Below are 11,864 nucleotides of genomic sequence, written 5' to 3' on the forward strand. Positions count from 1 at the left end.
ATAAATAAATAAGTAAATAAATCAGCAGCGGAATCAGCGAAATAAATAAACCCGGTAAATCTGGGGGAGAGAGAGAGAGCAGAGGTCAATCTCCACATAAACTACACGTCTGGGGGAATAAAACTGGGGTCAATAATATAAACTCACCGTCTGGAGCAGCGTCCTGAGATAAAACACGTTATAAACACCTATCTCCCTCTCTCTGGCTCTTAACCCCCCCCCCCTCTCTGTAAATAATCAATAAACCCAGTAAATGTGGGGTAAATAATGTTATAAACACACAGGGGGAGTGGAATAAACGCGGTCTGGGGTAAAACTGGGGTAAATAATGTTATAAACACACAGGGGGAGTGGAATAAACACGGTCTGGGGGTAAATCTGGGGTAAATAAGTACGTTTATTGGCCAATTATTCACATACAAGAAATTTGCCTTGGTGCTCCGCCCACAAGTAACAAGATGACATACAGTGACAGTAAATAATGTTATAATACAGTAAATAATGTTATAAACACACAGGGGGAGTGGAATAAACACGGTCTGGGGGTAAATCTGGGGTAAATAAGTACGTTTATTGGCCAATTATTCACATACAAGGAATTTGCCTTGGTGCTCCGCCCACAAGTAACAATATGTCACACACAGTAAATAATGTTATAAACACACAGGGGAGCAAAATAAACCCAGTCTGGGGTAAAACTGGGGTAAATAATGTTATAAACACACAGGGAAACAAAATACACAAACAGCCCCACAACCATCAGGCTATTGAAAATTCAAAAATACCTCTGAACATTAATAGCCCATTATCAGTTTATTTGCACTTTATCTGTTTTATTTATTGATGTGTGTATATTCACACAATGGTGTATAATATTGTCCAGATATCGTGTAGTTGTAGTTGTAGTTATAGTATAAATATAGTGTAGTGTAGATATAGTGTAGTGTGGTCTAGTGTAGTACAGTACAGAACACTGTGTGTGTGGTCAATATAGTACAGCTACAGTCTAGTGTAGACCACACACACACACAGAGCTGAGGTAAATAATGTCTAGTATAGTGTAAATATAGTTACAGTGTAGTGTAGTCTAGTACAGAACACTGTGTGTGGAGAAATTAGTGAGGTAAATAATGTTGTAAATCAGCGGGAACTGTCTGTGTCTAGTCTAGTGTAGATATAGATATATAGTTGTAGTTACAGTGTAGTACAGTACAGAACAGTTACAGTAGTGTGGTACACGTATAGTGTAGTGTAGTGTAGATATAGTTATATAGTTGTAGTTACAGTCTAGTACAGTACAGAACAGTTACAGTAGTGTGGTACACGTATAGTGTAGTGTAGTGTAGATATAGTTATATAGTTGTAGTTACAGTCTAGTACAGTACAGAACAGTTACAGTGTAGTGTGGTACACGTATAGTGTAGTGTAGATATAGTTATATAGTTGTAGTTACAGTGTAGTACAGTACAGAACAGTTACAGTAGTGTGGTACACGTATAGTGTAGTCTAGTGTAGATATAGTTATATAGTTGTAGTTACAGTCTAGTACAGTACAGAACAGTTACAGTAGTGTGGTACATGTGTGGTCAACATGGTGGAGAAATCACTGAGGTAAATCATGTTGTAAATCAGCGGGAAATGTCTGTCTAGTGTAGATATAGTTATAGTGTAGTGTAGTCATATATAGTGTAGTGTAGTGTAGTTTGGTGTAGAAACACTGTGTGTGTGTGGGGTCAATATGGGTCAATATCACCATATAATGTACAGAATGGAGAAATTACTGAGGTAAATAATGTTGTAAATCAGCGGGAATTGTCTTTGTCTAGTGTAGTGTAGATATATAGTGTAGTGTAGTGTAGTGAAGATATATAGTTGTAGTGTAGTACAGTTATAGTGTAGTCATATATAGTTTAGTGTAGTGTAGTACAGTACAGAACAGTTATAGTGTAGTGTAGTGTAGTGTAGTGTAGTACAGTTATAGTGTAGTCATATATAGTGCAGTTACAGTACAGTAGTACACGTGTGGTGCAGTACAGAACACTGTATGTGAGGTCAATAAACTAGACGGACGGAGCTGAGGTAAATAATGTTGTAAATGAGCGGGAATTGTCTTTGTAGTTTAGTCTAGTGTAAATATATAGTTATTGTTACAGTGTAGTACAGTACAGAACAGTTACAGTGTAGTGTATACACGTATAGTATAGTCTAGTACACGTGTGCGTGTGGGGTCAAAATGGTGGATATATAAATATATATATATATATATATACAGTACAGTTCACGTGTGTGAGGTCAATGACCACATAAATAATGTTGTAAGTGAGCTGGAAATGTGTGTGTCTGTGGTCAATAAATATAAATATATAGTTACAGTGTAGTGTAGTGTAGTACACGTGTGTGTGTGTGTGGTCAATATTGTTAATATTGTAAATATATATCGTTATAGTGTAGTGTAGTATAGTGCACGTGTAGTACAGTCCAGTACAGAACACTGTGTGTGTGTGGGCTCAATATTGTCAATATATATATATATAGTACAGTACAGAACACTGTGTGTGTGTGTGTGGTCAATATTGGTAATATAGTGTAGTGTAGTACACGTGTGTGTGGGGTCAATATTGTTAATATATATATATATAGTACAGTACAGAACACTGTGTGTGTGTGGGGTCAATATTGTTAATATAGTGTAGTGTAGTACACGTGTGTGTGTGGTCAATATTGTTAATATAGTGTAGTGTAGTACACGTGTGTGGGGTCAATATGGGTCAATGACCACATAAATACAGTATAGTCAATAAACTAGACAGACGGAGCTGAGGTAAATAATGTTGTAAATGAGCGGGAAATGTGTGTGTCTGTGGTCAATAAATATAAATATATAGTACAGTTACAGTGTAGTGTAGTGTAGTCTAGTACAGAACTCTATGTGTGTGTGGAGAAATTAGTGGGGTAAATGATGTTGTAAATGAGCAGGAACTGTCTGGTCAATATTGTCATTATATATAAATATAGTGCAGTTACAGTCCAGTACAGTGTAGTACAGAACAATGTGTGTGTGTGGGGTTAATATATATATAGTATAGTGTACAGTATAGTCTGTGGGGTCAATATTGTCAATATCACCACATAAATACAGTTATAGTACAGTGTAGTGTAGTCCAGTACAGAACACTGTGTGTGTGGGGGAATTACTGAGGTGAATAATGTTTTAAATGAGCGGGAACTGTCTGTGGTCAATGTTGTTAATATCAGCACATAATCTACAGTCCAGTACGTGTGTGTGTGTGTGTGTGTGTGTGTGTGTGTGTGTGTGTGTGTGTGTGTGTGTGTGTGTGTGTGTGTGTGTGTGTGTGTGTGTGTGTGTGTGTGGGTGGGTGGGTGGGTGGGTGGATGTGTGGGTGTGTGTGAAGACTGGTTATAAATAAACCAGCCTCCACCCTCTGTCTTATTCACTCAGGTCAATACCCGAGGTTATAAATAAATAAATAAATAAATAAATCAGCAGCGGAATCAGCGAAATAAATAAACCCGGTAAATCTGGGGGAGAGAGAGAGAGATGAGGTCAAACTCCACATAAACTACACGTCTGGGGGAATAAAACTGGGGTCAATAATATAAACTCACCGTCTGGAGCAGCGTCCTGAGATAAAACACGTTATAAACATCTATCTCCCTCTCTCTGGCTGTTAACCCCCCCCCCCCCCCTCTCTGTAAATAATCAATAAATCACCGAATAAACAATACGTCTGGGGGAATAAACCCAGTAAATCTGGGGTAAATAATGTTATAAACACACAGGGGAGCGGAATAAACGCGGTCTGGGGTAAATCTGGGGTAAATAATGTTATAAACACAGGGGAGCGGAATACACCCGGTCTGCGGTAAAACTGAGGTAAATAAGTACGTTTGTTGGCCAATTATTCACATACAAGGAATTTGCCTTGGTGCTCCGCCCACAAGTAACAACATGACATACAGTGACAGTAAATAATGTTATAATACAGTAAATAATGTTATAAACACACAGGAGAACAAAATAAACCCAGTCTGGGGTAAAACTGGGGTAAATAATGTTATAAACACACAGGGGAACAAAATACACAAACAGCCCCACAACCATCAGGCTATTGAACTCAACTAAAAAAACCTCTGAACATTAATAGCCCATTATCAGTTTATTTGCACTTTATCTGTTTGATTTATTGATGTGTGTATATTCACACAATGGTATATAGACACACTGATCTGTTCTGTATTCATGCCGTCTATATTCTGTTGTGCTGAAGCAAAGCAAGAATTTCATTGTCCTATCTGGGACATATGACTATAAACTCTCTTGAATCTTGAATAAACCGGGTCTGCGGTAAAACTGAGGTGAATAATGTTATAAACACACAGGGGAGCAGAATAAACCCGGTCTGGGGTAAAACTGGGTAAATAATGTTATAAACACACAGGGGAGTGGAATAAATGGGGCGTTCCAAAAACATCCGACCCCGACCCCTCGGTAAAATAATTCTAAATCTGCTGTGATGACATTACACAAGTTGACATTTCATAACTTTTCCGACTAGGAAAAGGGGAGATGCAGCGAGACCTGGGTGTCATGGTACACCAGTCATTGAAAGTAGGCATGCAGGTGCAGCAGGCAGTGAAGAAAGCGAATGGTATGTTAGCTTTCATAGCAAAAGGATTTGAGTATAGGAGCAGGGAGGTTCTACTGCAGTTGTACAGGGTCTTGGTGAGATCACACCTGGAGTATTGCGTACAGTTTTGGTCTCCAAATCTGAGGAAGGACATTATTGCCATAGAGGGAGTGCAGAGAAGGTTCACCAGACTGATTCCTGGGATGTCAGGACTGTCTTATGAAGAAAGACTGGATAGACTTGGTTTATACTCTAGAATTTAGGAGATTGAGAGGAGATCTTATAGAAACTTATAAAATTCTTAAGGGGTTGGACAGGCTAGATGCAGGAAGATTGCTCCCGATGTTGGGGAAGTCCAGGACAAGGGGTCACAGCTTAAGGATAAGGGGGAACTCCTTTAAAACCGAGATGAGAAGAACTTTTTTCACACAGAGAGTGGTGAATCTCTGGAACTCTCTGCCACAGAGGGTAGTCGAGGCCAGTTCATTGGCTATATTTAAGAGGGAGTTAGATGTGGCCCTTGTGGCTAAGGGGATCAGAGGGTATGGAGAGAAGGCAGGTACGGGATACTGAGTTGGATGATCAGCCATGATCATATTGAATGGCGGTGCAGGCTCGAAGGGCCGAATGGCCTCTACTCCTGCACCTAATTTCTATGTTTCTATAAGAACCACATGAATCATCAGGCTGCCTTTTCAACCCATGTCCATAAAGTTTTGAGTCTAAAGGTTGTGGCTTTTTTACAAATGTTTATTCTTGAAATAAAAACCATAATTCATTATGCTAAAAGAAAACAAAATGACAGAAAGGACCAGGACAAAATTAAAATTCCATTGAATTAAGTAAAAATTATAAAAGCATTATTCCAAAATTTATTAAACCAAGGCCACAGGTCTGAGCTAAACAGCTAAATTATAACAAAATAAATCTCATGTGCAATAGAAATTAAAAGTAAATGCCTAGGTAGTTAAGTTTGCTAGAAAAGTACATACCTAAAATGTATTAATAACGTCTGAGGAACAGAATAGCTTCTGTCAGAGAGAGACAGAGAGAGAGGGAGAGTGGAGGGAGGGAGGGAGGGAGTGGAGTCTCAGTGCCCTTCAGACGTCCACATCTGCGCCAGGTGCGTCGAGATGGGGCTCCTAAGGGACCGTGTTAGGAACCTGGAGCAGCAACTCGATGATCTCTGTCTGCTCTGGGAGAGCGAGGAGGTCATAGAAAGGAGTTACAGGGAGGTGGTCACTCCAAGACCACGGGAGACAGAAAACTGGGTCACAGTTAGGAAGCGCGACGGGCAGAGGCAGGGACTGGTGAGTACCCCGGTGGCTGTACACCTTGAAAATAAGTACTCATGTTTGAGTAATGGTGGGGGAGACAGCTTACCTGGGGGCAGCGACAGCTGCCGGGCCTCTGGCACAAATACCGGTCCTGTTGCTCAGAAGGGTAAGGCAAAGAAGAGGAGGGCAATTGTAATAGGGGACTCTATAGTCAGGGGGTCGGATAGGCGATTATGTGGACGCAGACAGGAGACCCGGATGGTAGTTTGCCTCCCTGGTGCCAGGGTCAGGGATGTGTCTGAACGTGTCCAAGAAATCCTGAAATGGGAGGGAGAGGAGCCTGAGGTTGTGGTACATATAGGTACAAACGACATCGGTAAAAAAAGAGAAGAGGTCCTGAAAGAAGACTTTAAACTAGTATGGTTGGGGGGAGGGACTCAAATTGGGAAAGCTAGCAGTCTGTGTGTGAGGTAGGAGGCAGAGAATGGTAGCACTCTGACCCAAAATGTAGGGGAGAGAGAAGAAAAAGACAATAAACAGAGAATAAGAGAAGGTGGGTTTCTTAAATGTGTATATTTTAATACTAGGAGCATTGTAAGAAAGGTGGATGAACTTAGAGCCTGGATTGACACCTGGAAGTATGATGTTGTGGCGATCAGTGAAACATGGTTGCAGGAGGGCTGTGATTGGAAACTAAATATTCCAGGATTTCGTTGCTTCAGGTGTGATAGAATTGGAGGGGCAAGAGGTGGAGGTGTTGCATTGCTAGTCAGGGAAGATATTACAGCAGTGGTTTGGCAGGATAGATTAGAGGGCTCGTCTAGGGAGGCTATTTGGGTGGAACTGAGAAATGGGAAAGGGGTAGCAATACTTATAGGGGTGTATTATAGACCGCCAAATGAGGAGCGAGAATTGGAAGAGCAAATATGTAAGGAGATAGCATATATTAGTAGTAAGCACAAGGTAGTGATTGTGGGAGATTTCAATGTTCCACACATAGACTGGGAAACACATTCTGTAAATGGGCTGGATGGGTTGGAGTTTGAAAAATGTGTGCAGGATAGTTTTTTGCAGCAATACATAGAGGTACCTACTAGAGAAGGGGTGGTGCTGGACCTCCTGTTAGGAAATGAGATGGGTCAGGTGGCAGAGGTATGCGTTGGGGAGCACTTCGGGTCCAGTGATCACAATACCATTAGTTTCAATATAATTATGGAGAGGGTCAGAACTGGACCTAGGGTTGAGATTTTAGATTGGAGAAAGGCTAACTTTGAGGAGATGCGAAAGGATTTAAAAGGAGTAAATTGGTCCGAGCGCAGGTAGATGGGACTAGGGGAGATATAAGTGTTCGGCACAGACTAGAAGGGCCGAGATGGCCTGTTACAGGACTCATCTTGTCATCAATGCTCCAGTATCTGAGACTGAGATACTGATACATGACTCATCTTGTCATCAATGCTCCAGTATCTGAGACTGAGATACAGGACTCATCTTGTCATCAATGCTCCAGTATCTGAGACTGAGATATAGATACAGGGCTCATCTTGTCATCAATGCTCCTGTATCTGAGACTGAGATACTGATACAGGTCTCATCTTGCCATCAATGCTCCAGTATCTGAGACTGAGATACAGGGGTCATCTTGCCATCAATGCTCCAGTATCTGAGACTGAGATACAGATACAGGACTCATCTTGCCATCAATGCTCCAGTATCTGAGACTGAGATACTGATACAGGACTCATCTTGCCATCAATGCTCCTGTATCTGAGACTGAGATACAGGACTCATCTTGCCATCAATGCTCCAGTATCTGAGACTGAGATACTGATACAAGACTCACGTCAAAGTGTCAGATAGAAAGTGCAGTCACCAGCACTTGCTGTTCACACACACACTGGGGGTCCCGACCCACACATCAACACTGAACAACAATCCATCCCCTCTACCCACACTGACCCTTCTCTCCGAGTCTGGTGTTGCTTGAAGTGATTCCAGCTGCTGCAGACTCGGGCTTGGGATCAGCATTCAGCTGGGAGCAGGACCCGGGAACAGGGAAGGACAGGGAATCAATGGGTGTGAATGGGAGAGGGATGGTGGGAATAATGGGAATGTGCCGATCCACTTGAAGTGCCAACCTGTCCGGGTCAGTCCCCGTACAGGCATCCTCTGGGCTGCTTATGTCCACAGCCTGAACCTGAACCTGAACCCGAACCCGAACCCGAACCCGAACCCGAACCTGAACCCGAACCTGAACCTGAACCTGAACCCGAACCCGAACCCGAACCCGAACCTGAACCCGAACCCGAACCCGAACCTGAACCCGAACCTGAACCTGAACCTGAACCTGAACCTGAACCTGAACCCGAACCTGAACCTGAACCCGAACCCGAACCTGAACCTGAACCTGAACCCGAACCTGAACCTGAACCTGAAGCTGAACCTGAACCTGAACCTGAACCACCTCCTGCAGACTGACAGAGACATTCACCTCCCACACCGCTCACGGGAGTCTCCGGGAGGTTTCATTCCATCCCGGGACATTCCCGGACAGTCCGGGTGTGGGGGCCAACCTCATGTTGAAATGTAGAGTGGAATATCCAAACTTCACTGCAACTTACTGCCGTACAGCACATTGTATTTTATAAAGATCTGATGAGTTTAGTGCGGCATTCATGAAAGATGTTACATTTGAAACTTGATCAGTTGAACAAAACACCACAAATGTTTATAAGAATACGGTTGAGAATCTGTGTATGGCACAGTAACTGTAATACTGAAAGGAGTTATCCTCTGTCTCTCTGATACAGATTTATATAAGGGGAGATACACACTTTACCGCTCCAACACCGATCACAGTGAACTTCACCTGGTTTGTTCTGTGAGTGATGGTGATGGCTATTCCCGTGCTCAGTGGATCTGGTCACCTCGTCCCCTTCAACAGTTGAAAGTAATAGCATCTGCAGCACGTTCTCAGCCCACCATCATCAATGTCAAAGGGACCAACTTCGGGAATCGACTGGTGACCTCAGGGAAACTCTACGATGGCAAGGATTTCAATGTGAGGATTGTCCCCGTTGTGTTTCAAGATGCCGGAATTTACACCTGTTTTCTGGAATCAATTCCATTTCCCACCATTGATCTAATCACAGTGAAAGGTAGGAGTCAGAATGTTGCCACTGAGTTTACTGATGAACTTATTGTTTAAAATGTAAACAACCTGCTTGTTTCCACAGTCACAGCTGAACCGTCTGATGCAGTGACTGAGGGAGACAACGTTACCCTGACCTGCTCTGTGTCTCATGACACTGGGTCAATGAGACTGGTCTGGATCAATGGCGATGGCAAACGTGTTGGAGAAAAGACACTGACTGAGGAAGAGAAATCACTGAGTCTGGTTATTCAGAAAGCTGGGAGAGGCAGAGGGAACTGGAGATGTGTTTTGTTTGATCAAGACCTGCCCCGGCTTTTTGTCCCAAACTATCAGAAGGACAGTAGTAAGTGATAAGGGTTTGTTCTTCATACTTAGTCATGATTGAGTTTTGATGTCGCTTATTGGTCCTGAAATTTGAGTGGAATATTTTCTTCCAGTTTGAGTTGTCTAACTCTGTTATGATCAATGAATTCTCAAATTTCAAATAACACTTCCTGAACACCACTTCTCCCCCCCCCCTTCATTGTACACGCATGTATCCCACCACCCAGTGATCCTATTCTCTTCCCTTCCTCTTTCAACTCATTTCCCACCCCTTCCAATTGCAGAGTTTTGCTTTTATGTTCTAGCTCCACTTCCACCCATATCCCTCCCTCTGTTACCGATCTGACTGTAGATCAGTCAGTATTAGTTGACCTGATCTATGTCATGTTTTACTGCATGCCGCTGTGTACTCAAACACCCATCTGGTTGAACCAGGATTTATATAAAGGACTTCAAGATTATGTAAAAGGAAGCACTACAGAAACGAAACAGAAATGGGAATTGGAAATGAATATTATTATTACTGACGAAATGTGGGAAAAGACATGTATTTTGTTCATACGTTAACAAACAGGGATAAATATGGGCCAGTGAACCAGGAGACCAAGGTATGTATCTCCACTGCACTTTGGTGGTTCAAACTTCAAGTGAAAACTTTGCCTTGTGTACCATCCTAACATGGTCATAATTTAGGGAACACTGTGTTTCCATGGACTCTGATTTTATACACATTGTCTTAACCCACAATTAAATGTATCTGACATACATCTGAAGTCATGTTCCTGGTCATTCTGGTGGATCTCATTATTAATGGGCTACAGTTTAAACTGGATTGTTGCTTCTTTAAAATCAAACCGAATTAAAGTCTTAGTCAGAAAATAATACTTATTTTCCCGAAACCAATGTGACCCCAGTACCTGACATGAGCCATGTTACTGAATATACGTCTGTGACTAGGAACACAAAGCAACAAGGTAAATAGATGACTCTGTCAATAAATCTCTAGTTGTACAGGTATTGTATTTGATGAAGCAACCTATTTCACATTTCACATATTATTACTGATGAAATGTGGGAAAAGACATGTCTTTTGGGTCATACGTTAACAAACAAGTTTCTTATAGAAACGTACAAAATTCTTAAGGGGTTGGACAGGCTAGATACAGGAAGATTGTTCCCGATATTGGGGAAGTCCAGAACAAAGGGTCACAGTTTAAGGATAAGGGGGAAATCTTTTAGGACTGAGATGAGGAAAAAATTTTTTCACACAGAGAGTGGTGAATCTCTGGAATTCTCTCCCGCAGAAGGTAGTTGAGGCCACACAGTTCATTGGCGATATTTAAGAGGGAGTTAGATGTGGCCCTTGTAGCTAAAGGGATCAGGGGGTATGGAGAGAAGGCAGGTACAGGATACTGAGTTGGATGATCAGCCATGATCATATTGAATGGCGGTGCAGGCTCGAAGGGCCGAATGGCCTACTCCTGCACCTATTTTCTATGTTTCTATGTCTAAACAGCCCTGCCTGGAGGGAGTTTGAATGGAAAACTAGAATGAGAGTATTTAAGACTCCTCTTATGTTAGCAAGATATAGCAACATCTCAGATTTATGCTGGAGACAATGCGGGAAGATTGGTGATCATACACATATTTTGTGGGATTGTCCCAAATTGTATCAATATTGGAGAGACATTCAGACGGAGATCAAGCTAATCTTGGAGGTGGATCTACCTCTGGAGCCGGCATGCTTCATACTAGGAGAGACTCCAGAAAATATAGATACCAAAACATAGAAACATAGACAATAGGTGCAGGAGTAGAGGCCATTCGGCCCTTCGAGCCTGCACCACCATTCAATATGATCATGGCTGATCATCCAACTCAGTATCCCATCCCTGCATTCTCTCCATACCCCCTGATCCCTTTAGCCACAATGGCCACATCTAACTCCCTCTTAAATATAGCCAATGAACTGTGGCCTCAACTACCTTCTGTGGCAGAGAATTCCAGTTTGAGTTGTCAAACTCTGTTATGATCAATGAATTCTCAAATTTCATATAACACTTCCTGAACACCACTCCCCCCCCCACCCCCCTTCATTGTGCACGCATTTATCCCACCACCCAGTGATCCTATTCTCTTCCCTTCCTCTTTCAACTCATTTCCCACCCCTTCCAATTGCAGAATTTTCCTTTTATGTTCTTGCTCCACTTCCACCCATATCCCTCCCTCTGTTACTGATCTGACTGTAGATCAGTCAGTATTAGTTGACCTGATCTATGTCATGTTTTACTGCATGCCGCTGTGTACTCAAACATTCATCTGGTTGAACCAGGATTTATATAAAGGACTTCAAGATTATGTAAAAGGAAACACTACAGAAACGAAACAGAAATGGGAATTGTAAATGAATATTATTATTACTGACGAAATGTGGGAAAAGACATGTATTTTGTTCATACG

General features: G+C 42.1%; 1 protein-coding gene across 1 annotated transcript; it reads left to right on the top strand.

Annotated features, from left to right (window-relative positions):
• Positions 1-1,578: 1,578 nt before the first annotated feature.
• Positions 1,579-9,431, top strand: LOC116969855 (CD276 antigen homolog). Its single transcript, XM_033016622.1, has 3 exons — positions 1,579-1,611; positions 8,871-9,084; positions 9,163-9,431. Exons 1-3 carry the CDS (start codon positions 1,579-1,581, stop codon positions 9,429-9,431), a joined length of 516 nt encoding a protein of 171 aa, XP_032872513.1.
• Positions 9,432-11,864: the final 2,433 nt, after the last annotated feature.

Source organism: Amblyraja radiata, unplaced genomic scaffold, assembly GCF_010909765.2.
Source record: "Amblyraja radiata isolate CabotCenter1 unplaced genomic scaffold, sAmbRad1.1.pri scaffold_20_ctg1, whole genome shotgun sequence".
NCBI lineage: Eukaryota > Metazoa > Chordata > Chondrichthyes > Rajiformes > Rajidae > Amblyraja > Amblyraja radiata.